Raw genomic sequence first — 27974 nt, 5'->3', positions numbered from 1 at the left:
TCTCTGGTTCTGGGGCTCCGAAAGTAGAATCGAACCGAGGGAAATTTCCTTCAAATTCCGAGAAAAAAATCACCCGCGGGACTCGCTGAAATTCCGAATCCGACATCGCGCGTGATTCGATCATGCTGAGCTATGTGTGTGATATCTAACGGGGATACATCATATTTCACTAGAATGTGCACGCGTTGCAAAAGTACACGTTGATGCTAATATTGATGGATCAGGATGGGTCGGTAGCCTCGTAAAAATTACGCTCGACGTGGGCGAAGCCAGTGTCGGGCCTCGATAGATCGATATCAAAATAGCTCGCGTGACACCGTCGCCGTTATCTAAGCTCAATACATCATGCCAATATCGGCGGTAAGCGGCGAAACCTGTTTAATCTCTGCGCGCGCGCGCGATTTACCTGCCGCTTTAGTTTCGCCGCCATTTTCCCCGTCGTGTCCTTCGTTAGGCAATCTCGCCGCGCGCGTAGCTTTGCTAAATGCAAATCCCGCGTGACGCTCGTGTTACGGCGGGCGATGCAGGCGGAAAACGATACGGATTGGGGGATCGAAAATGCGGGAAAATTATTCGCGACGCGCGACGGCTGAGTTCGAAATGCTCGACGGGATCATTCGTGTTCCTCGTGATGTCATTCGTCGCCTCTGCGGTTCCAGCCGCAACCGAATGAGAAATAATGATCTCGCGACTACCAAAAAGTGGCACGTGTACATGTACATACCGTATATTCACGTATAGCTATATTCTCACGTGTTCGCGTGAAATAAGAGCCTGGTACTATCGCGATATCGCCGGAAACCGACTTTCCAATGAAGAACAACAAAAGAACTCGTCTCAGATTCATTCGCTCGGCGCTTTTTATTAGCTGTGACAAAGTGCGAGACGAGCGTCGCTGACGACGAAACGCGAGCGGAAAAAGTCACGAAACGCTGACAGGGTAATTCAATCTGCCGAATGCGCAAATAGAGATGAACGCGTCCAGCAACGGAAGAAGAATTCCGCGTAGCCAGCCGTGCATTTCGCTCGCGCCAGTAGATGCGCACTCGCCGCGACTTTCATTACTTCCTCGAACGTGTTCATCAAAGCGTTCCCACCTCCCTCCCTCCCCTCCCCTCTCTCTCTCTCTCTCTCTCTCTCTCGAATAATATAATGATTAAGCGCAAGTTCCTAAATGAAAAAACTTTGCGCGTAGCACATTATATGCAACGAGCGTAGCGAATAATAAGATAGAATAACGTGAATTAAGGAACGGTTTTTACGGTCGAATAATAATAACGACAACAATAACAATAACAATAATAATTTTATGATATTTGTAATGTTCTGGATATTGCTGTTCGGTCCTGTCGTCTACGGGTGACAGAATTGATAGGAGTAACGCGATATAGCGGCGCATCTATCTCGACTTGGAAAAAGTCACGTAATATCGCCGCCCACAGAGCCCGCGGACCCCTGCCGTACGCGTGCACACGGGAACTCACACATGAGTGCATACACACGAGCGACGAGTAAGCAATATCTGAGCAACAAGCTTCGGATGCTTGAGTAATACGATGGAATACTTGCTCCCTGTCCCCCCGTGGGGATCGATTCGTGCCATGCGATACATCACCGCAAAACCTTCATCCTCTTCGGCTCGTGCGGGTCGCGTTCGCCCGCTCGAGCTTATACGCTCGATTCCACGCTCGAGGAGATGCCGGCCGATCGGCGATTCAGAGGGGATGAGACGCGATACCGCGACAAGTCCATATTGCCGAGTACGACTCGGCGCGCGTAATATCCCGCCGAGTGAAATTTTAATGACAGAAGCGCGGGCCCGATCGGGCCTGTCGGCAAACCTGTTGCCGACCTAATACGAAGCGAAGATGCAAACGACGAGCGTCGCAGCCGCTTCGGAGCACTCGGGATCGGGGGAGAATCTCGTGTCTGAAATTGTACGTCGCGAATCGCGAATCCGGGAATTCGCGTCACGAGAGAGGCTCTTGGCGGCGCGGCTCTTCTGTGCGCGACGCTCGCGACGCTCGAAACGACCGCCGACCGATCAACGGCATTATCGCAACGACAACGAGCGCAACCGCGCGGTAAGACGCGAGTGTTGTGATGCAAATTCCGGGTGCGTTGCGCCGTAATCAGCGAGATCGCGCATCGAGACGCGGCGCAAATTGCACGCGCGAGCGAGGAGGCCGCGCGGCGTTCCGGCGAGTTGCGACTACCCGGAGACGCGAGTATAAATCCTTGCCGGCGTAACCGACTATGAAATTACCATTCTGATGCTTAAGAGCTGCCACAACTATACATCATCCCGGCCACGTAGCCCTTCACCTTTCCGTCCATCCGTCCACGTTCACCCGCCTCTTATCTCTCTTACTCTCTCCTCCCCCCTTCTCTCTCCCTCTTCCCTCCCCCCCTCCGCTCTCTCTCTCTCTCTCTCTCTCCCCCTCCCTCTCTCCCTCTCTCTCTGGCCCCCTCGGGTGGCCGTCTCTGTCCCTCTACTTCCTTTTTACTTCCTCTTCATCGCGCAAAACGCAAAACGCGGTCCTCGCAAAAGAAGCGGGATTAATTAATCGTGGCGCGCACTTCGTCTACGGCTCGTTACGCCGCTCTCGCTCTCGATCCCTGTTCCGGGAAGGATTTCTTGCGAGCGCTCGAGGCAGGGAATTCGCCCTCGTAGCGGGTTCATTACGCAGTTAACTCGCGCGCCGCAGTGTCTTCCTCTTCTTCGTCCTCTGGAGCGGCCTGAGCTCCACCGACTTTGTACGATTATCCCGCTCGTTTACTTTGATCGGGACTTGTTAAGAAAAAAAAAAAACTGAGGCATTTTGCTCGCAAACGCGGGACAAGCTGCTTCCAGAGTGACCGACAATACGCAGCGACGCCCCGTCGCGCACGTACTTAAACATTTCCACCAAGTCGATCGAAACCACTTCCAACCACTTGGTCATCCCTTCGTCCAATTTTCGTGGACGTAAATCAACACTATTGATTGCTGTTTGTGGCTAATTTAGTATGAGCAGCAACAATAAAATTTGCCGCAGTTGTAGAAATATATATTCTTTATTCTTTAAAGGATATTCTTTATTCTGTAAAAAGACATTTTAGACAGATTGACGAAAAGAAGGAAATATTCGTCTTTATTAAAAACGTCTATATTTAGAAAATCTGGAAAGTTCTCTTACTTTGCGCGAATACAATTTTATTGGTGTACACGCGTGACTAAACGATTTCGATAATGTTATCGGAGAACAACACGAGACATTGCAGCAGAGGACGTCTATCGCTTGCAGAGGCGCATATTATTTCGACTCGATTGGCTATGGAAAACCAACAGACAATATTGACAGACGGCGTTATAAAATAAATAAGCTCCCCCAGCGGCCGTTGTGATCTCCGATTTAATCGGGGCTCGCGCGAAATGCAGAGGGAAACGTTGCCGGCGCCGCGCGAAAAATACATCGATAGCGAGTAAATAGGGCCGACCGCGACGAGCGACTGAGTGACACAGCAGCGTCGCTCGTGCACGATAAAATTGATAGTCATCGTAAAATCATTAGGAGGACGCCGCGTGTTAATTTAACGGCCATCATAGATAAAGTATAACGACCGATCGCGCTTTGTCACGAGCGGATCGCGCGCGCGCGACTCGCTCTCCGTTCTCCGCTTGGACGCGCGCAGTCGTTCGTTATATATTCGTATACTCGCGGGCCACGTTTTTATCGAGTGACGAGAACACATCAGCCCGGAATATCAATTCCCGATACTTGTCGTAATTGAGTCGCGGTTATCGTGAAATATGATATTCGCCACCAGCATCGGAAGATCGGACGATGCAAGCGTGTCGCCGAGGCGTCGCCAAATGCTCGCTCGTAATAAGCGCGCTGTTCTCTCTCTTTCCTTCCTTATATCGCGGCAGCGGTACGTGCGTGATGTACGTGGAGACTCTCTCTTTCTCCCTCTCTCTCTCTCTCTCTCTCTCTCTCTCTGCGCCGGTATGTACAGAAAGTCCGACGATACATACGGACTTCTCGTGTAGATTAAGTCAAACTGAGCAGAAAATCCCTCTACCATTTCGCGAAACAAACGCGGAAAATTTCGGATTATTAATTAGTTACGACTTTGGCGAATGAACCCACGCGATCTGCCAAACAAGCTGCGCGAGATTCAGCGATGCCCGCCGACATCGTAGATTAGGTCAAACTGAACGGAAAAGCCCTTCCCTATTTCGCGAATACTACGTGAAATTTTGAGCTATTGTCTCAAGGAATACCCGCGGGGATGAGATTGCGCACGATTATACCAGTCTTCTTTAATTATTAATCCAGAATTTTACATGTTCTTTCGCAATGCGACAGAGGACTGTCTCACTCATCTTCATGATCCGATCTACAGCACGCATCGCCTTTGACGGATCGCGCGCGAGTTCGTTCGCCGGTCTTCTTCAACGAATCACTCGACATTGCACGTGGTGCGCGAATGTGATTCGCAAGGTCCGAAAGCGTTCGCGAGAGACTGGAGAAATTTTCTGGTCTGTTCGGCACGCACGTACGAGAGCTTTGTACGGCATCGCCAGGCACCCTGTGTACACAGGGGCCGCGCGCTCGTAGCGTTTATCGGCCGCATTCCGTCGGAGCAAAGCCCGGATAACGCTACGAGATATTCTCTGTGCCCGGGACCGGGCAGAGCAAAAATCGCCCGGGTGACGCGCGCGCGCTCCTAAAGATGTAGATAATTGAGCTGTACCGGCAAGCCGACAGTTGACGTATTAACGGCACTAACATCAGAGCCTACGACGTGGCATTATCGCGTGAGCGACGTGTCATTAATGGACGGCGTATAATCGGCTGCTGCGCGCGTTATTTCGCGCAGTATTGAAGCTCGAGCTTAACGCGAGCTGAAACGCGAGCAGCGCGGCTTACCGAATCGCGCTCGAGTGAGTCGCGCAACTTCATCACGACGCCGGCCGGCCGGCCGATCGATCGGATCGACCGGACCACCGTTGCGCGCTCGCTCGCTCGCTCGCTCTCGCATTCGAGAAAAGCGCTTTTTTCCCCGCCGGTGATACATCTTCTCGAAGCGTTTCCGCGCCGCCCGCCGCGGATGACTCCGGCAGCCACGGAAGTGCAAGAATCTTGTTGCGCGCAATGACTGAAAGTCAGCCAGCCGTATATATCACGCGGCACGTAGAAATGCATGCAAGCGCTGACAGTGCATTAATGCGGCTTAGAATCCAGCGCCGCTACTCGTGCATTAGTGGCTCTGACTGGCTGCGTAATAACTCTTGCATGCGGAATCCCGGGCCATTATTAAGCATATTACATGCATTTTTCGTGGCACTTGCACGTAGCGCGCAGCGCGCGCGCAGAATAGAAAGTGCTTGTCTACTCGCGGAAGCATCTTCGCAGGAACCGCGGCGGACGATCGATGGCCGGGAAAAAAGCACTCGAGAGAGAGAGAGGGGGAAGGGAGGGGAGAGGGGGGCGAGTGAGTGAGACACGCGAACGGTGACATACATTTATTGCAACGTTGTAAACATCGATAATTAAATTTTCATGACTAGAAACTTCTGTCCGGCACGTAACTGCGCAATCACCTTAATTGCATGTTTCTATAATGGAAAAAAAAATTAAAAACTATGTTAATAGTTGTGTCTCGCCGATATCGCGAACGCGAAAGCTCTTTCTTACGATACGCCCGCGGGATCGCGCGAATAGGTGACGAAATTGAGTGAACGCGAACGTTACGCGAGTTTAGCAGAAATTTAGCGAAAATTTAGCGAAAATTTAGCGAACGTTTAACAACGCGCCCGTTATTTCTTCTGGGCTGTGTAATGCCCCGAGAGTTCAACGAAATCAATTGCAGAAATACACTTGTGTGACGTGGCTGACGTGGGGAGAGTTTTGAAGAAATTGTCAAAATCTCGCGGAGAGAAAAATGTGAGTGACTGTGAGTGAAGCAACCTTCCGGTGAGATACAAGCGATAGAAGAAATTCCAGTTAAGAATTCGGTCTAAATTATCAAGATCTCTGGTCAACTTGAAACGAAATTTCGGTATCTTCAACCGGAATTTCTGAATCGTTCATAATTCACCGGAAAATTGATCCATTCGACCGGATAGTTTTCTCCGTGTAGTTTAGCATTATTAAAATAGTTTACGGCGACGTCCACGTCACTGAATCGCGATCATAAATGCGGTAGGCATAGTTTGGTCACCAAAGTTACCGGCATTCGTGAGACTGCGAAAGAGCCTGGACGGTGTTAACTTCGTTAAATTAGTTTGCGGCGGATTACTTGAGAGCCACTGAAATGCTGTTAGTTTCCTGGCGGTGTATAATGAGATTGCATGCACAATTGCGCGCTGCTATTAGGTGTATTACGGTACGATTTTCGTGACAACTAAGGGCGTTACGAAGTCCTGCTCGGTGAACCGAATTTATAAGCGGAATTTCGACATTATATATAATGTATACATAACGATGCGTTTCCGCAAATTCGCAAATTATAAAGCAGATACGATTTCAGCCCTAATTATGACGCGATGTTGTTTCGACGGCGCCGTTACGGATTCAATAATAAATGCGGCGAGGTTATTAATTAGGACAATGGCACAGATGTTCTCGCGATAACCACAACAGGGGGGAGCTGGGCTGTCGGCCGTGTCAAACGCAAATTCTTGCCGAAGAATATTTATAAATATCGGCTGTTACACTTGATGTGCTCCCGTTAGCTGTTTCCTCACCGCGACAGCGCGAGGAAATCCCCGTCAGCGAATAGATAATTCACTTAGCGACTTTTTATCAATTGACGAACGTTCGTTCATCATGAAACATAAAGACGAAATGTGCAAGATGAGTCGGTGATTCTGCCGATTCTATTGAGGCGCGCGGGTTTTTGCCTGGCCGTGGCGATGCAATAAATCGCGTGTCGCGCAGCAAACAAATCGATGCGCCGACTCGGTCCTTTTCGATTCTGATAGTAAAAGCACGAAACACACGAGCTCTCCCCCGATAACTCCTTCATTCTTGTCGCTGAGATAAAACGCGGCGCCTCGCGCACCGGCAAACTTCTGAGACCTGGGCAACTTTAAACATCGTCATTCAGACAAACCGAACTTCTGAAACTGCAGCAGCCCAGACTCGCCGCTGTTCGTTCTGCGCGAATGCAGGCCGCACTTAATACATCGCCGGTGCATCGCCCGGCGCGACCCGTTCGTCAACCGCCGACTGCGAAACTAACAAGTTACGCCGAAAGCTCGACTGGTCGAGCAGTAGTTTTGCACGGAAAACGCCAGCCAGGGGAGAAATAATGACGAACGACTGCGTCGACATGCTAAATATGGGTCTGGAGAAACGAAAAATCTCTCGTAAAATCCCAAACAAAATTTATTCAATAAATATAATTAACCTAATAGATATTACATGAGCATGAACGATAAATAAATTAATAAGAAAAAATTTGTTCGAAATAAGAAGAGAATTGTTTCGCTTGACGAACGTTACAAACTGCGTAATTGTATCACACAACGATTTCAACAATTTGGGAGTTGAACGACGATAAAATTTTCAAAATTTATAAAGAACTTACGGTAACACTGAGGCAACATTATATCATCGTGTTATAAATTTTTCTCCTCACGCTCACGTTTAAAAACGCATATTAGGAGTATTAAGAGAGGTAGCGAAGGTAGCGTCTAAAAGTTTCGTCATAATTTAATGCGATAATGGCTATAAATAAAAATATTTGTCACGTTAACGAGTGAGTTAACTGACTGGCGAACAGTTAGGGACCTACGTAGATCAAAACAGGTGTAATCTACCGCCCGTTATCTCCCTCACCTGTGCTAACGCAGGCAAGAAGCGATGTTGTAATGACAACTCGTCTTATCAATCGTGTCACTAATGCGCATTCTCGCATTATCAGCAGCCTGACAGAGCTCGCGCGTTCTCATACCTGACCGATGAGTCTGTTCTTCGGGCAACTATCTCGAGTCGACATTAGGAGTGTGGTTTTCTTTGAAACATCGTGACGCGTCTCTCCCTCTCCCTCTCTTTCCTGCTACGATTCTTACGAGAGAACTTCGCATCAGGTACGAGAATATTTTTCTACGTTCATGTTTTTCGTCGTCGCGTTCGCTTTCTGCATTCTTCGCGCGGCATCGATGCATATGCAGGGCGCAATATATATCGCCTAACGTTCGCATTCGATAAAACCGATGAAGCTCGTCAGCTCGTCAGCTCCACGTGTGATGATCTTTACTCTCGCAGCATAGCAGCTGGATGGAATTAAGAATCATCGAGTGCTAATTTTATCGCGTTAAAGCGCACTTTTTGCAGGCGATGATGCCGGCGCTGATTAAACTGCGGAATTGCTCCGAACGTTATCCGCGCTATCACCGTGTCGTCATGTTGTTCAGCATTTGCATAATTCCGCCTCTCCCTCTCCTCTCTCCCTCTCTCCGATGTAATTACGTATCGCTCGGTAGTCCCCGAGGCTCCCAAACAGTATTTAATTAACTAAAACAATGTCGATTTGCGCAACGTGTTATTGAATCGAGATCGCTGCAAAATGGCACAGGGCCGCTTCAAACGGAAGATACAATTTCGCGGCTTCTCCCGTGGCGAAAGTAGAGGAAGAAATCAATCTCCAACGACAGCCTTAGAAAGTTCGAAGTCAAATGTGTCGCTCGAAAACTTTCCGTGACGAATTATGAATATTTAGTTATTGGAATCCTCTCCCTCCTCTCTCTCTTTGTCTCTCTCTCTCTCTCTCTCTCTCTCTCTCTCTCTCTCTCTCTCTACCTAGACTTAAATTCAGTAAACATTTAAGACCTAGCTTGAAACTAGCTGCAAATTAAATCTCTTGCACTTAGGAAACTCGACTACCGTGATTTTCTCGCTGCCGAGAACGCACGTAGTAAACTCGCAAGTAGATAAACGCCTGTGAAGACTATTAGGAATGCTAATTTAACCCGTTTTCTCCCAGTGTGTTCCACCCTCGGAATATCCCGCTTATCTGTTTCCTCAAACGTAGCTTCGAATACAGGCCATCGCTCTACTCGCGCAGTCTTAATTAAGTTAACAGCTATGGCTTCGCACAGCGAACGGGCAAAAACAATCCTCTCGGTGCGCCAAATTCTTTCTGCCGTTACGTGGAAAAACATGTCGGGGTGAAAGATAACCAATCCTCCGTTGAAAGACGTTGAATTATATATATCGCACGTGTCAGAGAGTTTTGCGCAGCCGCTTCATCAGTTCAGTGCGCGGTTCAACGTCCACCTGTTCGCCGCTAGTGTCTGTGTCTATTTAGGAATTTCTGTGCTTCTCGTACGGCTGATCTGTGTGTGTGTGAGAGAGAGAGAGAGAGAGAGAGAGAGACTTCTTCGCGACGAAGCTTCGCCGTTGAAGCTGAACACTCGTGCATCTCATGCAGACACGGTGACCTGGCATTTTCCAAGACCAGCGAACAGTGTTTAATTACTCAGAACATGAGCGCAGCGGCCGCCTTGACCTTACGATAATAAATCCGCGGCAGACGCGAGTTAATTGGCATATAAATGGATTTTCCAGCAAGCGTTTCGGTCCGCGCGAGCAGCAGCACAGCCTCGCTGCTGCTGTTGCCACCGCCGCGCCGCCCGCGCCGCTGCCGCTCGCAATCGGCAAGCACGTGCTCGGCATAATGCGAATTAGCGCACAGTCCGGCACGAGACTATTCCGACTATTTGCGATCTCTCGCAGCATCGTCTCGAGCAGCATCGTGCAGGCGAATTGTTTTTCGGTGTGTCAGCCGATACGGCGACCGAGGTAATTACCCGACGGTAAATCGAGCCTTTTAGTTCCGCTAATGCGTAACGTTCTCGGAACTAATTATGAAAGTAATTATAAAGCCAGAGTCGCGTTATGTCGTGCTCTATATGTACACACGCGGCATTTCCTGCCCGGCTCTCCCTCTCCCTCTCTCTCTCTCTCTCTCTCTCTCTCTCTCTCTCTCTCTCTCTCTCTCTCTCTCTCTCTCTCTCTCTCTCTCTCTCTCTCTCTCTCTCTCTCTCTCTCGTGCGCTCCTCTAATGCTGCTAATACTGGATATTTTATTACATTAATATACAACCGACACTGCACACTCGCAGTCGCGATAATACGAGGGTAGTTCCAGAAATATCTGACCTAACAAAGAAAACACAAAAAATTTGGGAAAAAATATCTTTATTTCTCTGCACAGTCCCCTTTTAGCTCAATACACTTTTCCCAGCGATGTTCAATAGCTTCGATACCCTGTTTACAGTGGGAATCGTCCTCAAAATAGCCATCAAACCACCTTGGTCCATTGTTTTGACTGTTCCTTCGTCTCAGGTGGGAAGTGATGGACCCATGTTTCATCCATGGTTATGAATCGACGCGAAAATTCGGCTTTACTGCTGCGCTTTAAACTTCGCCAAACACTCGATTGAAACATCCTCACGACGCTGTTTTTGTTCCAATCGCGGCACCCATCTTGCGTACTGAGCTTTCTCATGTCCAATTTTTCAGTCAATATGCGATGTACAGCACTTTTTGAAATGCCTACCATGTCTGCTAACTCGCTCACTTTCAGTCGACGGTCATCCAATACCATTTTGTGGATTTTCTTCACCATTTCTGGCGTGATCGCCTCATTTGGTCGACCACTGCGGTGTTCGTCTTGGCAGCTCGTACAGCCTCGTTTAAACTCTGTCACCCAATATTTACTGTTGTAAACGAAGGAGCAGACTCCCCCAGAGTAGAATCTAGCTCCGCTTTGATTGTATCACATAACGATGATGAATTTTTTCCATGTTTACAAATTCACTGAGAGCGTTCACTATTGATGGCTGCCAAACAAATACTAAACAACGTAGCGTCGTCAAACTTCAAACTTAAGCTTTGTAAGGTTTGTTGGTACTTTCTACCATAGTCATTCTTTTCAAACAACAACCGCTATCTACACGTCAGGTCAGGTACTTTTGGGACTACCCTCCTACCTATCGTACGTCACCAAAGCAGAAATTATCCTTGGCCTTGTGAAGGATGTGTCTTTTATAATCAGCTGGCGGAACAGTTGCGTGTCCTGTTAGACGCTCGCCAACAGCACGATGACGAATGTACAGTGGCATTATCGGACGTAGGAGAGACACGCGCTCGTAGAAAGTCCGTGCCGCAAGTTGAGGTATTTTCCTCCCGCAGTCAGAAATCCCCGACGTTTAGCCGAGGAAGAGCCGATTTTACCGCGGCGAAAATTCAATAGAAAGTCATCTGTGGGGACTTTCCAACTCTCGACACGTTAAATGCCCTGTTAATTAAGGCCTCGAATCAGATTTTCCCGGCGCGGCCAAGTGGCGGACAAATGCTACGAAATTTCACGTAAAATTAACCGCCAGAGAAATTCTCCAAGAGGGAGAGAGAAAGGGAGAGATTTAACGTCTACCCTCCGTTGTGTATCGGAACTCCATTTTTCGAAGATGCCTGCTCGTCGTTGATTCCCTCCGAGTGACCTCTTCGTCGAACATGCGCCAAACGCGCGCGAGTGCGGCGCACGACTTTCGGTATCTCTCTCCACCGGACGCGCCAATTTCACAAGCTCGATCGCTGCGTGCGGATTTCTCGAGCACGTGCGAGATGAGCGCGCTTGCCGCGCCGGCCGAGAAAATCCCCGACACAATAAATTTCGGATCAGCAGCCGGCTGCTTTACGATGTCAATAATCTTGCCGAGGTCGACTCGCACGCCCATCAATTTCCTGCGTTTTACCAACCCCCGTCCGCCCGGATTGATTCTCGGCCGGAAGCCGCGCGGGCGGAAGCGATCGAAATAATTGCCCGCTCGTCGTCGACAGACTCTCTCATAAAACCGGCCGGCTAACGCGGCGTGCTGATTTTAGTGCCAACCCATCGATCAGATCGAACGTGCCGCTGCCGTTGTCGTTACCCTCCCGCAACCGGCCGATTGCGAATCAACGATCCGCGATGTTACCGTGCCGGAATCGACGAAAGCGCCCGCTTTCTCGAGCGGGAAACGCTCACAATTATCCTCGTTCGATCCCAGCGGGAAAATAACAGGAAAATACACGTTTCGCGCGCACCCACGTTGTTGCTGCTGCACGTTTGTCGATCGCAGCATTTTTTACCTGCCTGCCCAAACCTGCCCCTGCCCAGGATAGAACCGATTTTTTCCCAATAGAAATCCTCCCGACGTGCGTCGAGAGAGCGCTTCGGCAGGGAAGCCCTTGTTTGTAAATTCCCCGGGAAAATCCCGGCGCTTTCTTCGAAATTAGGTGCCTGACATGAATTCCTGCTCTCGTCAGATTCGTCGGCAGTGATTTAAGTGGTGTGCGCACTACGTGCGGTCGCGTTACGCGATAATAGCCAATAGCAGGATCGTTTTGCAGCTGGTACACAAAGAGAAAGAAAGAGAGAGAGAGAGAGAGAGCGGCTCGATAGGCAGGAATCGTTTCGCGATATCGTCGCGATAACGGACGAGGCGAGTTAGGCGCGGCGGTTAGTTGCCGTTAAAAGCGTCGTCCCTTTGTTAAAAGCCACTGCGCCGAACGAAATAACAATCGAACAACCACCCCGCCGGCGCGTTATCTCTTTTTTTGCAATATGTAATCTTTTCCCAGGGAGCAAATTGTTAGAGGATTTTCCGCCTCTAGCTCTAACGTTCGACGCACGCTCCTGCGCCGCACTTTACATCGAAGCAGGATTTTTTCTCCCCCCCCCCTCTCTCTCTCTCTTCTCTTTTTTTTTCCACCGGATACGTGTATCTTTCTCTCCGCTGGACGCTATTGCGAACGCGCGCGTTATAAATGCGTCACGCACCGGTGAGACGCAATTACCGGCGCAACGGTGATCTCGCGTGCGCGGTGAACTCGTACGCGAGATAAACGACATGCCGCGCCGAGGACCACGTATTAAGCCAAATAATCGCTTGCTCCTTTCGTCGCCTTTCGTGAAACAAGCCCCGGGAAAAGCGACACTCCCCGACATCGCGGCACTCGCCGCAAAACGGGAACGCGCGATCCTTCCTGCGAGAGCTGCTTGAAGCTCTTCTCAGAAGGTGCACGTTGCAGCTGATGTTCGACTTTTGTCTCGATCGTGCCGTATAAAGCGACGGTCTCGCGCGGACTAACCGAACGGCTGTGGCAACGACTTTGGCCGAAATGGCTCGTATATGTACACGTGGGGTGGAACCGCCGCGAATAATGCAAAGAAAATACGCCCGATGTGCGAGCAAGTCGGTAAGATAAAGCTCGCGGATTTTACGGAGACGTTCGAGGCGAGGCCAGATTACGTCACTTGAAGATAGAGATAATATTTACACGAAGCCGGTTACTCTGCCGCGAAGAGCGCAGAGTGTCGCTTTAGAAAATACTTTCGAGACGACATTCAGAGGGAATAATTTAGAACACTTGCAAATTTGTTTGGAAATATTCTTACACATTCCGCACGAGACGGAGTGCGGTGCATGTTTTTGTTTTTTTTTTTTTTCTCTTTCTCTTTCCTTGGAAGAGACTCGGGCTCCGTTGGTGTGCGCTGCTTAGAACATATTTTAATAATTGTTTAAACAAACGACCGGTCTTTCTGTTCCAAACGCCAGCTCGACGCGATACGTTTTATCCGCACTTTAACGAATATGTTCGCCGGATGTGCGAACTAATGCGATTACCGTTAACGGTTGATCGTCCCGATAACCACGGAATCGCCAGCGTAATACTTTCTCGCAAGAAATCAAGTACAAGCATGCGAAGTATGACTCCCAGGCATTTTCTCCTCGTGTGTTAATGACCGAGTCTTTCCTCGAATTACAATCTTCCGCTTGTGGGAGCGACAAACGGCGCAGCGCGGCGGCACATTCCATATCTCGAATTAAAAAGAAAGTTTTCTCGCACGAGTGTCTGGGTAATCTCGCACGAGGGGCAAGGGTAATTAAATACTTAAGACGTATAATCGGGGAGAAGAAACGAAACTTTTTTATTCGACAACCTTTCTTCATCGCAATGCTCGCGATAACCCGCGCAGGGTTTTTTCGCAGGGTGGACGTAATTTCTCCGCTAAAATTCCACAATTTGCAGACTCGCAGAAGTACGACGCTACTCGCTGGCTGAAGAGCGTTTTGCTTTCGCGAGAACGAATCGTTGTAATTTACGACTCGTCCGGCCGAGAGTACACCGGCGCTCTCATTCTTTCGCGACGAACGCGCTGATGACCACCGACGTCGATCCTCTCTCTCTCTCTCTCTCTCTCTCTCTCTCTCTCTCTCGCTCGCGTCGAATTAAAACTTTCCGCTCGTAGACACAACAAGCGACCGCGATATGAACGTGGCGTTTCGATGGCCAGCTGCGCTCGCTAGATGCGTGGAGCTGAATGCGCGCGATGCACGTGCATGCATGCCGGCCGCATTAATAATACAGTTATGCAATGCGCCTCGTGCGCCGTAGTTATTAGTGACTCGGACCTCGGTACGCTGCGGTGAATCGGTAGAACGTAAAACATAACACTACAAAACAGTCGCGCGAGCGCGACTCGTATTTTGCAGTTATCGAACGGCGAAATTTTCCGGCTATTTTCCGAGTCAGTCGGCTAATGTTTCGCGCGAGTAAATCACTACACCGAAAGAATCTCGGACTAAAACAAAGCTGATTCTTCTCCATTGAGAAGGAGAGACGAAAGAGAGAAGAGAGAGAGAGAGAGAGAGAGAGAGAGAGAGAGAGAGATCGCAGTTTTTCGCAATTTGTCAGTTTCCAGCGTTAAATATCTTCGTAATCGACCCTGAAATTAAAATCCTCTTAGGATGAAATCCAATTAAAGTTGTAGGGAGCGTTAAATTTCCTTTCTCTCCGGCTCGAGAGTTCGACTTGCCTAAAAACCTCTCGTTCCCGGTCTCCCCTTCAGTTTACAAGCCGTTATGCTAATATTTCAGCTATGGAGAAACCATGGAGGAAAGTACATCACGTAAGTGAAGAAATTTCTGAATATTTCAAGCGGCGTAGCACAGCGAAGCTGTGTTTGCCTAGAACCGCGCGTACTGTTGACCGTCCAAATCTACTCGACACTCCCTGTTCTTCGCGACGCGCATCAATCTCCGATGCAGCGTAGACACGCGAGATCATGGGCGATGATCGATCATCGTCGTGAGACACCGCTGGCATCGAGGAAGTCAGACGCGCGAATTGACACCGCTGCTTAACACGAGGATCATAGCATCGCACACCTCGTGCCGATCCATCGCGTCACAGCGAGAAACAGCGATTTACAGCTTCAGTCCCCCTCCCCCCGATTTCTCGTCTCGCTCGCAAAAAGGGCAGCCCAAAGTGGCAGCCAAGAAACTCAAGTATAAATGCAGCGGCCTGACTGTTTAGAGCGCAGTTGCGTCACGCGGCGGATCCCGCGGCCAAGTTTCATGTCACTATTTCATAAGGAAGCTTCCGTATTTTTCTCTCTTTGCCTCGCACCCTACCCGGCCTTCCCAACTTGACTTTATTACGACAGTCCCGAGGCTAAGGCGCGCAAAACGAAAAATCGCACCGTCGTGCCCCACGAATCAAGCGTGTCCCGACACGCGACACACCCGGCACTTTGCGCAACCGCGTTTGGGACGCGCGATATGATCTTCACCGCCGTGCGACACGACGTGCCCCCATTAAAGAGCCCGATACAAAGTCTCGTGACTCCGATAAATGCGGGCGAGACGGACGGGAGGGACAGCGCGAGTACAATCGAAGGGCTGTGGCGTTGGCAGTTTCGTTTGGTCCGATTATCCAGACCTGTGTTAATATTTGAACGGTCAGCTCATAATGCAATGTTAACCCACGCGGGCGATGTACAGCCATGGTAATGCGCAATTCCGCAACAAACATCGCAGCTACCCGCGAACATACATCTGGACAATAACAAATTGCGGAATTAACGCCGCATTGTGAGCCAAATATCGGCGGCGAGTCACACGAGGTCGTCTCGGCTTTTTAATAATATCCCGTCGGTGTCTTCGCGATGCGGCGCGCCGCTCTAAAGTCAAACATACCCGCTCATGCACGCACGCACGCACGCACGCACGCACGCACGCACTGTGCAGCTCACAGTGAGAGCTGAAAACGGAAAGGAAACTCCCAGCCAAAGCCGGGCGCAATTTCGCGGCGTGCCGTTTGCTACGAAATTGCGGGTGTACGAGCAAGCGTATTCTGCAAGAGAGAAGAGAAAACGAGAGAAGGAGAGAGATAGATAGGTAGATAAATGCGTTTATTGTCACTCTAGAGAGTCTACCAGCTAAGAGCGCTACGGCAAGAGAAAGGAATATACAGATTACTGAATACTGAAAAATAGTTCTAAAAGAAAAGAAAGGAAACATAATTATATAACAAAAAATAAAAATAAAAGGGAGTATGAAACAGGACGTTGGTTTCATAAGAATCAGACATTGAATGAGAGAGAAAAAAGTGAGAGGGGAAGGAGGAAGAGATGTAAAATTTGCCGTAGCGCAGCGGAACGACCGACACGGTCGCACTGAGAGAATAAAATAGTTAATGTTATTAAAATTATGGTCGTCTTCGGCCTCAACTGTGTCAGATTTGGAAAAATAATGACTGTACAAAAAGAAATCGAAAATGAAACTTTTTCCAACTTGTAATCATGTTTAAAAAAATGAATAAAATAAGATATAACTGTGTTCGAGGTATAAGGGCGAAAAACTACATGTCTACTGTATATTGTGTAAAAACTTCAAGTTATTCGATTCAGTAGTTTTGCGTGTCGACAGTTTAACAAAATGTCGTAGATAGTAACAAATTTATCCTTATACTTCGAACGTTAATGAATACACTGTGAAAATTTCCGATCCATTGATCTTATCGTTTCTGTGAAAATTCGCAAAAATTCGTAGAAATAACCTTAAGCACGGCCTGTAATTTCCTCCTTAACGATCGTTTAACGAACGTAAAAGTGGCTCTGTCGACTATAGTCCCGTCACCGTGCGATTACAGCAACAAACGCAACAGACACTGCTTCCTCAGCGCGTTTTCATCGGATGTTTACACGGTTGCAGGTGAGGAGGTGGTGACGGTGCCGTCCACCAGCGGTGGCCAAGAGGGCTGGAAGGTGCAGCGGCTGTCGGTGAGTAACAACGAGTCGCCGCAATCCAGCAACCGCCGGCGCGGCTGTCGGCCGCAGTTGCAGGTCGTTTCCGGCGGCAAGAGGAACCGGCCGGCGCCACCCCCGCCGCCGATATCGTGCAGGGTCAATGCCAAGGATGTGAGCGGGTACTTCGACTGGCCGAACAAGGAGAACACTCCCGGAAATGCCGTGAATCGACGCGAGGACGAGCAAGCGAAGAAGCCAATCGCGACCGAGCAGTCGACAATGGGCTCGAACCTGAGCAGGCACAACGGGAAGGGCCTCACCGGCCGGCGCACTCAATCCTCCGGGAATCTCTGCGACCCTAAGGGCAAGCTCAACAGCATGGGCAAGATACTGGTGCCTTGCTCCAGCGCGCAGAGGGAAAGGTCGGTAGAACGACGTTACGCTTTTTTTTTATCTCGCTACGAACTGTCGTTACGCTTTTATCTCGCGGCACTCCGACTCGTAGCGCGCGATCTTGCATTTTTCGGCTTCCCATTCAACGTGCTTTTTCACCCTCGATGAAGGGAATTGCATTTATATGGTATTTTTAACCTGTTGCGCGCTCTCGAAACACGCTTCAGCCCTGTGTGTTGTTATCGATGTGTGTATGTATATGTATATTTTTTTTCCCGCTGGTTTATTCCGAGGCGCGTTATTCGTGCGATTCGAGCGCGCTAAATCGTGCGATTTGGCTCGCTTAATTACTCGAGTAACTTCTTATCACGGGCGCTGGCACGTGGTGGTAAGAGGATGCTCGTAATCTTTTCTGCTCGCGTTGCAACTTTCCGAGCGGGAAGTACGAGATTGTAGAGCCAGACGCCGTTCATAAATACGAAATCAGATCGCAGTCCGATTAAAGCCGGGCCGAGGTTACACACGGAGTAGAGACGCGAAGTCGGCCTCGTGTACACGGGAAGACGGGATTAAGAACCATGCAATATTACCGTATGGAGAAGGAGGACGCGAGGTGTTCCGATCACGCTCTTCTCATGGCGCGAGATTAGTGGAGGCCTCTTTGTGATGCCCGCCTCGCGGCCTGTTAATTTTTCAACGGCACGAAAAGCTAGTGAAACGCTACCACGGGGAGAGTCGTGTTGCAGCACGCCGCGGAAAAGGTCAATTCACGATCGAGAGTTTTCTCGCTCGGCGCCAATCTATCCGTAGCATCGTTACCTCCTTTTCTCCCCGCCCCCTCTCCGCCCGTCCTCCTCCTCCTCCTTCTCCTCCTGCCCTCTCGCACTCTCGCTCGCCCCAATATTACGAGGAAAGAACGAATTGATGATGTTATTATTACAATCGGCCGTTTCTTCCTCTCGTTCCTCTGAGCACTGCGCCAGTCTAATGCACGACGAGTACGAGGAAGGAGGGTAACTCCCACTTGACGGAATTCTCAGTCATTCTTGCCCGCTATCGGTGTGAACTGGTCTTTACCCACGATTCCCACGCGGTGATAAGAAATTAAATCCCTCCTAGTCTTTAGCTTCTCCGCCCGCGGCCTTTGTCCGTCGAAAAAAGGATTGAGTTTACCACGCGTATCTTTTCGCGAAGGAGTCCCTCGAGAGCAAATTCGCTCGCAGGAGTTTGCGACGCTCCACGGCTCAGTCTCTCCCGAGAGAGTCTCTCAGGCTCCACAGTGTGGACGAGCACGGTGTGCTCGACTCGTTTCTCCTAGCATCGACGAAATAGGCAGATCTTCGAAAGTTGAAACGTTACCGCGCACCTTCGTCGTATTTTCGTTTCGCTAGAACGGAACAACGTCGGGAGACGCGTTAATTAGAAGATGCTTTATTTTCTTTCTTCTTTTCTTTTTTTTTTTTTTTTTTTTTTACCTCTTTTACTTTCAACTTTTTTACCTTCGAGTCTTTTCTCTTATCGCAAAAGTCGCGAAGAACAAATTCCCTTCGCGGGTTCGTCGAAATGAAATATTATTGCGGGAAACTCGTATAATTACCTCGGGGAATATCCCCGAGCGTCGTAACAAAAGCGACGTTGTGCAAACACGTCGGTCCTCGGGTTAACATTGTTAATACCCACGATTGTGTTGTTCTATCCGATTTGTGATCCGCAGTTTGCGGCGATATTATTTCGCGTGATAATTTTCCAACACCCGACGGTGGAGCCGTTGAGGAAAGCGTTCGTTTAGCGGAGCCAATTAGCGGGACGGGCTCCTTAATAAGGTGAAACAGATTAGAAAGAACGAAGAAGAATCCGATCTCGCGCGAGATCGCTGAAGATCGATCGCAAATCAAACGATGTAGAGCCCCCCCCGTGATCGTCCCCCCCATTATTCCGCGGAGGATTAGGGATCGATATCTTCGTGTAAATCACAGGAGTGTCTACATTTAGTCCTGACTGAGAGACTGCACACACAAAGCGACGAAGCCCCGGACCGGAAACGCGTGCTAATTAAATCCGAACGGGAGACGCGCGAGCTCCGTTACCGGGAGAATCTTCACAAGAGAGAAAGAGAGAGGGAGAGAGAGAGCAAGGAGAGGGGAGGACGTGAGAATGTCACAACGCGAGAAAATTCCTCGTCGTATCAGCTGCCTCATCGGGTTCCTCATCGAATGCACAGTCGAATGCTGTGTGCTGACTCGCCTAAGCCGTCTAAGACGGTCAACCAACAATAAGGTTACCGTGTGAAAACATGATACCACGTATGCCGCTAATATCCCTTTACTGCCGCTCGTCCAACCGGCAGGCCGTTGGCCATGTAGGCGCCCCGGCGAATGGTCGAGATCGTTAATCCGAAGGTGAATTACGTCTGACCGTGTGATAACGGTGATAAATGACGGTGATAAATTGGCAGAAAACGAGCCGGCCCGCGCGCGCTCGCAACCGCCTCGTCGTGTTACTAAATTAATAATTATTTGCATCTCGCTCTCCCCCCTCCTTCCCATCTACCGTTCCTCGTTTTTCTTCGCGCGTCCTTCGTAATAACGGGTTAGAGTAAAGAGAGACCGAGACCGTCTCTCCCTCTCTCTCTCTCTCTCTCTCTCTCCCTCTCTCTCTCTCTCTCTCTCTCTCTCTCTCTCTCTCTCTCTCACCGCGATCTTACCGTAGGCAATTGCCAGCCGCGCGCGTACTCCCATCGAGGACTATTAGTGATAGAAATCCGTCCGAGGTAGAAGTCTTGTTAATTTCTCTTTAATGAGCTTCGCGCGCGCGCGCGCGCCGAGCTCGCGGCCGCCGTTCGTTAAGTCACCGACGCGCGATATTTAATCCAGCATTCGCGGACTGCCTGTGTACGTCTAATTAATCTTTCGTGTCGTTTTTCGCCGTGCATTTCAAAATGCATCTCTCGTTATCCACGTGCTCGAGGTGTTATCGTATTTTATTCAGACTTTACGCGTCTGAGTTGATATCTCGGTCGAATATCTCGGTTCTGAGAACGAACGCAAACAAAACTCATCGCCTTCGCTTTTTCCGCTCCGCGTCTCTCTCGCGCGCGCAAGTTTCAAAATCCCGGCGTGTCGATCTCGCTCGCGGTTCGCCTCCGGTAACAACTGAATCAAGCACGCGCCGGTGTGCTCGCGTTTAAAGTAAAACCGCGACGGGGCGAACTTCAGCAGCCCGAAGATTGCCCCTGGATCTCGCAGCGGTGCTGTAAGAACAGAAAGACCTGCCTGCATCGGCGTTTCCTGGGCGCATGGTCTGCTCGTCCCTCTCCTTTTTCCCTCTGTTTCTTTCTCTCGCTCTCTCACGGCGGCTGCAACGGAGCAACTGGCAGTGTGTCGCGGCGCCTCCGGTAGTAACAAGTTGCCGCGAGATAATTTAAAGTACCTCTAAGGTCAGCCAGTCGCTGAACTGGGGCGGCTTCCATTAAACCCTCCTTTACACGTGGACGATATGTAGGTAGGTCGGAAGGGAATGGAGAACCCTCGGGCAGGGATAAGGGCACGCGGAAATAAATAAAAGAGCAGCCTGCAAGGATATTAAAAGGCGCCGGCGCGTTTCCTGATCTCATTTGCATAAGTGCTGTTGTCTAACGCGGCAGCAACAATGCCGGTAATACGCGCTCGAATCGCCACCCCGTTTGCCGTTCGTTTACTCCGAGTCTGAGGATACCGTCTCTTTCTTTTCATTTATTATTATATATTATCGCAAAGGGATAAACTCGGTTTTCTTCACGGGCGCAAAAGAACGTGATCTCTCTCTGCGAGCACAGAGTCTGCGGGTCGTCACAATACAATATTTTATTCGCGTCATATTTGAAAGCACGATAAGATATGTGCAAAGATATAAAATATTAATTTTAACCCTCGGCCAGATATAAAATTATGACAAAAGTCGCTATTGATTAAAATTTAATTTTAACCGAGTGACCAGCGAGTGCGCGTGTCGCGTCTTGTTCGAATTTCTATTGTCGATATATTGCACTGGGAAAGTACATCTTTTATGCGTCACGAGAGGCAAGAGGTGAAATTAAGTCAAAGGGAACGGTCAAAGGTCAGGTGATGCCGCAAGTTTATAATAATATACAAAAGACTCATGAATTTTAATATGACGTAATTTACGTTTCTCGTGGCGTTTGCAGTTATCGGATGTTATATTTTACAGTGTGACAGTGTTATTTTTATCGTTGTACCATACATGAGCGGAAACACGAGATAGAATTTTTAAGCTCTCTACCGGGGATATCACACAACGAGAGGTCGAAGAGAGTAGAGATCGGTGAAAGGTTAGATGTCTTGCGCGGTTGTGCGCTTATGCATGCCGTGAAGGTTTGCGCAGGCATTCGCCTATCCACCGGGCGTGAAAGCGAACTACGGCGGATGATGTCACGTACAAATTATTAATAAAGCTTCCTATACTGTTTCCTGGTACAGTGCGTGTCATCGCACAGAGCATTCCGCGACGACACACGAACGTGGTATTATTAACGTCGTGTAAATAAAACGTTGCCACGTATCGCGATACTATGTCGAATGTATAAAGCTTCTTCTGATTCATGTTGCAATAATAATAATAATAATAATCTTAGAATAATAGCAAAATAGACTAGAATAAAATACATAGGCAACAATAATAAAGAACAAAAAGAAAAGAAATACAAAAGAGAAATATCAAAATCACGATCTTACATCTTCGAATTTTTAATAAAATGAAAAAATTTGATAAATATATGCAAACGCATACATCAGAAAAAATATATATAATATTTATTTTCGATCTTAAGTATTATTTAAATAATATTTTTTATCTAAAGTTTTTAATAATTATATTTTTATTTAAAATTTTGAAATTTGTTAGTACATCTTAATTATATTATAATTCGGCAGAACGCGCACAACAAATTTCAAGCAACTGCTATTCCTAATGGAATAACAGATTTGCTTTTATGATATGTATTTCGAAAGTACATACATGCACGTTTATTCTATCGCAATTCCTGCGCATAGAAGCCACTGCATATCTTGCGAACATCATACGCGGCGATATTTTCGAGCAATTCCGATGCGCTCGATTTCACCTTGTTCGAGTGTCACGTATGTCATATAACGCGCGAACGTGCCGTCACGACAGAATTTCCCCCTCGCATTATGTGTGTGTGCGCGGTTTACGTATATATATTTTATATACTTTTCATATATATATATATATATATATACATATACGACGTAAATATATATTTTTTTCGTTTCAATCTTCGCGCCGATATTACAAGCGCGACAATGGCATTCGCTGGTTAAACGGACGTAATCTTCTTAAGCGCGCAAATTTACGCGCGCGTCGCGTTTCACGCGGTTCGTTACATACGCGAGAATTAGCGGGGTTACACGAAACGATCGTTTGCAACCGTAGCCATCGAGCGTATAACGCGAAATAACGGACGCTGAAACGTTGAACCGCGAATTATGTAAATTACCGTAATGCATTTTTCCTACAAAATTTGACGCTTTCTGGCGGCAGCTTATTACGCGAAATGCCGCCCCGCATACCTTTTAAACTTATTTCCTTCTCGCGGTGCTTTCATCTTTCATCTCTCATGCTTGTGATGAAAATAAAGCAAAGAAGCAGAGGGAGGTAGTATGCAACATGTAACATGATGTAATGTATAACGCACCTCGTGAGAGATAATATTTTTGTAAGTTTATTCTGCGCTCTATGTATTTTCGGCTTCGCCTATCAGCCAATGTACTTTTCGATATTCCCGATAAATTTGCATGAATAAAAGTAAACGTTCAGAGATTGTAAAATATTAACTCTATTAAAGAAAGAAAATATCCATTCAATTTCAATCCTCCCTCTATCCCCTCTATCTATAGCATTGCAATTGTTGGTCTTATTAAAATTTCTTTAATAAAATTCCGTTAGAAATATTATCTAACCGCAATAGAAATATTATCAAGCAATGTCTTTTTATCCACCGCCAATAACGTTAAATCAACGACAATTCCTCGACGATTGTTTTCAAAGGTAACTGATATATATTTTCCGCAGGTACAAATTTTGCGGCTCGCTGCCGAATCACCTGGACGATAAGGATGCGCTGGACGACGATCGGCGAGATAACAATAACATCATGTCCGATACTATCGGCGGGAATTTCGGCGGCACACTGCCGCACAAGAAACGGTCGTTAGGGGTGCATTTCTCCGACAGCGGGCCAACCGGCACTTTGGACCTCGTGAAGCACCGGTCGCAGGATTCCCTAGACGAGAACGATCCTTGGAGGTACGTGCAAGGACTGACTAAGTAAAAACAATTCGCCATGTATAACTGTCTAATTTCGTAACTGCCCGGACGACGCGGACGGCGCGGAGAAAAACAAGAAAGAGGGAGAGATACCGCGCGACGTCGAGCGCGCCCGCGTGTAGGGCCCGTTAATTATCCCCGATAAATTCCAGGAATCTATCGTCCTTCGCACTTACACGCGATCCCGACATTTCATCGCGCATCGGAACTGTCGAGGATCGGCGCGCTACGGAGGCCCGGCAATCCGAAGAATTCCGGGAACGTCCCTTCGGACTTCAGCCTCCGTCGATCGATCGCGCTCGCTCGCATCGAACGCGAGCCTCCACGAACTTCCCATCTCGAACTCATCGAGTCGTCCTTCGTGCGCCCCACGGTCCTTCCGCATCTCGTATCCCCCAGAAAATCGTTCTCGCGTATCGTACATAACGACTCTCGCCCTCCCCGGATAGAAACGAACACGCGAATCTCTCCGTGCTGGAGGAGAATTAACCCCATGACCCCGCTCTCGCATCGCCAGGTACCAGCAAAGCGATCTCGACCTGGTGCGGTGTCGCCACGGTAACTTCGACTCGGTGAAGAGAAATCGCAGCGCCGACACGGTGCTCGGCGACTCCGGCAGGAGATATGGTCGCGGTGTACCCATGGAGGACAGGTGCCACCGAAACGCGGACCTTGATCTGGTCGGCACACTGCCCAAGCGCAAGCAGGATACCAGGAACAGCGGCAGGAGCCTCGAATCGAACTCGTCGTCCTCGCAGCCGTGCATCGTGATGAACGCCCCGAACGATGGCGACGACGACGAGCTGATGTTGCACAAGCCCGACTGCGAGCTGCTCAAGCATCGCCAGCAGTTCGGCAAGTGCGTCGACCTCAAGCTGAGCAAGCTAGCCAGCGGCGGTGAGCCGCAGGATCAGGGCTACGCGTCGGAGCGTTCGCCCGAGGACGAGCATCCCCCGTCGTTGCCGGGACAGCCGTTTCCGAGCGTGACACCAGGTAAGCGGCAATTGTGTTTTTAGTGTCACTGTACTTTCTTCTGTACTCCTCTCTCGCGGATCCTTCGATAGCGTCTTCAAGCAGCCTTTGATCCTGCTTTAATATACTATTTCACGCTAATTTAATACGCTGAAGCCTAGGCCGATTTCTTTGATTGCATTTAACTTTACAACTTTGCCAAGAGGGCACTGTTGAAGACTTACAAATGGAAAATTGTGTGTTTTCTGCCATTCAAAGTAGGACTTTATTTCTGTATATAAATAAAATCTCCATTGATGCTCCAGAATGTCAGGCAGTTCAGGTTGAAGTTGGAGCTAAAATTTCAATCCTGCATTCTCCGATGTATGTATAAGGGAAAATTTTTCTCAAATACCGCCGTTCCTCCGGATATTTTCACAATGAAAAAATTGACATTTCTCATATTTCAATCAGTCCTTCGTCCTCGACACAATAGGAAGCCTTACGGGTTAAAAGATCCATTATAAAAGACTCGCCATTTTTATTTCCGTTTTATACAGGTATTTTTATTTTACGTGTAATATTGGCAGAATTCGTGATATTTGCGAAAATTTCCGTGCTTATGATCTAAATTCCTTCGCCGCGTCTTCACAAGATCGAGACGAGGATGCACCTATCGCGGAAAAAGCGCAGCGGCGTATGTCGACCAATTAACGCGTCCAATTAATCTGTGATTAATATCCGCTCGCGCGTAATCAACTTATTGTTGCAAGCGATATTCACCGTAAGCCGAGAACCCGCGACGGCGACGCCGATCGCGTGAGACCTCCGTGATCGCGACGGGTGAAAACGAGCGGTTTGAAGGGAAAGAGAAGGGGAGAGAGAGAGAGAGAGAGAGAGAAAAGAGAACCCGCCGGCAAGAGAGAAGGGAACGTGCGAGAATATGTGAGCGCGCGCGCACGCGGTTATGTCCGTTGACAGTAACAGGATTTCGGAAGATATATCGGAGTATGGATTATGCACACATAAAACTTTCCTGCACGGCTGACAACGCTTGCGCAAATCTTATTTTGTCGGGGGCGGACAGCACCTGTATTCCCACGCGCTCGCGCGAGATCTATCATCGGCCCTGATCTCTCCGCCCGACGAACTTTGCACAGACTTAAATTCTCTTTTTCTTCTCTCTTCTTTTTTCTCCCCTTCCTCCTCCCTTCCCTCCCTCCCTCCCCCCTCTCTCTCTCTCTCTCTCTCTCTCTCTCTCTCTCTCTCTCTCTCTCTCTCTGTCTGTCTGTCTGTCTGTCTCGGTGATGACTACACGACCGAGCGTCCTTGTTACATGCGGTAACGAGCAGCTGATAAAGATGAATAGCCCGGCGATGATGGGTGACTGAAGATTGTGCTAGAATCTTGCAAATGATCGGCCAGCGAGGAGGGGACGAGGAGTACTTGTGTGATACTCCCGTGCTCCTGCGCGTTCAGGTGCGCTTATTAATTTATTCGTACGTGCGTTTCGAGCATGATCACGAGATAACGTGAGTGTATTACAGCGATTAAAATCTCTAAGAGCTGGCGAAGTCGCGTGATTATACGCTCCCGCGGAAATTTCCATAAAAAGGCAGCTCGTTACGCGGATATCCGCCGATGCATCGCGTCTTAACATTTTTATCTCGTTAAGACATTAATTTCGCTCCGTTTTCGCGTAACAGATTGTATGGCACTAAGCCTCATTGGGTTAAGAGAGAAGGGTGAGGAGGGCGCGATGACGCGCGTTGTTGATTGCAACGCGCTGCGCTATTTTTCACGTGTTTCACGACGCTTAATGACACAGTGGGAAATGTCTCGTAATTTAAAGCATCCTAACGACGCGGCTTGTTCTGGAAGACGCGTCTGCTCGCCGGTAATCCTGCTGAGAAAAAAACGCACGTTGTTGATATGTGACCTGGGCTCGGATCAATCAATCGCCCCTTCATAAATCCCCATTCGTCGCGCGGACTATCCAGAGGACTAATAATTTTCCCTCGTTAACGTTTATAACAGAGTCGCGATACGTTTGCTTGCGTGTGTGTGTGTTTCTGTGTAATCTGCCACATCTCGGCCGACGAACAGGCGAGAAATTCTGTTACTACAACTGATCCGTAATGCAGTCGCGATTCGTGTGACAGTCACGTCGTTGCGCGTATTTTTGCCGACCGTTTCGACCCAAATTCTCGCCAACTCGTAGCGAAGACTGAGAAGAGAACTCGAGGTGGAGACCTGTCGGGTCCGCGCGGACCTGCATAATGCACACGCGATACACGTGAAAAACGTCCGAGCCGATTGTTTCCGCGCGAAAAGTCGCTCGCTTTCTCCCCCGGCCGCGGTGAACTCCGGAATGGTTAATGTATGATTTACCCCCCCCCCCTCCCCCGTCGCCGACAATTTTGGAGCGATTTGATCGATTGCCGGTTGCGAATGCGTCGCCGCTCGCGCACTTTTCCCGCGAACGTGCCTACACCGCGACGCGTGAAATCTACATATTTTCAATTTCAGTCTCATGCATTCGGAAGGAGCTGTTGATCGCGCGCGCGACGACAACGACGACGACGACGACGACGACAACGACCGCGGCGGCGTCCGCGATCAATAATCCGTGGGATTATTTTCACCCGTTACTTTTTGCGTCGTTGTTGTAAAGATTAAGAAGATACTCGGGGAACCGCTATTAAAATGCAAATGTTGCTTAGCATTGATAAAAATGTAACTGTCTCTCGGATACTCGTAAACGGTACTCCCGATAATTCTCAGAGGCGCTTCGAGAGTCCGCTTCTCGTGTTAACGTATAATCTCTCAGCGATTACTCGATCGGATGACATCTACTTTTTGTTTTACTCTTCCGGAACCTCGCGATGCAGCGACGTAACATGACTCCGCATTTTTAGTACGGTACTTGGCGCGCGTCCGAATCAACTTGTCCGTGCGTCAACATTTTAGTCGAGACAGTTTATTCGGAAACGAGCGAGCAAATCAATTTCCATTCCACGGACCAAAAAAATGTCGGTGCCGAGCAGCCGAAAGGATTAAACGGAATGGCGGGCTCGAACAACAACTCGCAAACCCCAGTTTTCGGAGCAGCAAAAACATTCAATTCATCCGCTGAATGCGTTCTCCCGGTGACACGGGACTCGTCCTTAGTACGTTAATGGCGCGATTTAACAACACACCGGTTGTTCG

At 48.8% G+C, this 27974-nt stretch overlaps 1 protein-coding gene across 1 annotated transcript in view; it reads left to right on the top strand.

The window, feature by feature from the left end:
* LOC105187964 (uncharacterized) overlaps positions 1-27974 on the top strand; it is a 124276-nt gene that overhangs the window by 68662 nt on the left and 27640 nt on the right. Inside the window, exons 2-4 of the mRNA XM_011149138.2 lie at positions 17041-17497; positions 23559-23792; positions 24331-24806. Of these exons, the coding sequence (XP_011147440.2) occupies positions 17041-17497; positions 23559-23792; positions 24331-24806 (1167 nt within the window). The remainder of the gene's footprint in view (positions 1-17040; positions 17498-23558; positions 23793-24330; positions 24807-27974) is intronic.

This window comes from Harpegnathos saltator, unplaced genomic scaffold (assembly GCF_003227715.2).
Source record: "Harpegnathos saltator strain DR-91 unplaced genomic scaffold, Hsal_v8.6 scaffold536, whole genome shotgun sequence".
In the NCBI taxonomy this organism is placed as follows: domain Eukaryota; kingdom Metazoa; phylum Arthropoda; class Insecta; order Hymenoptera; family Formicidae; genus Harpegnathos; species Harpegnathos saltator.
The sequence above is the reverse complement of the archived record's forward strand: the minus strand, read 5'-3'. Positions and strand labels throughout refer to the sequence as shown.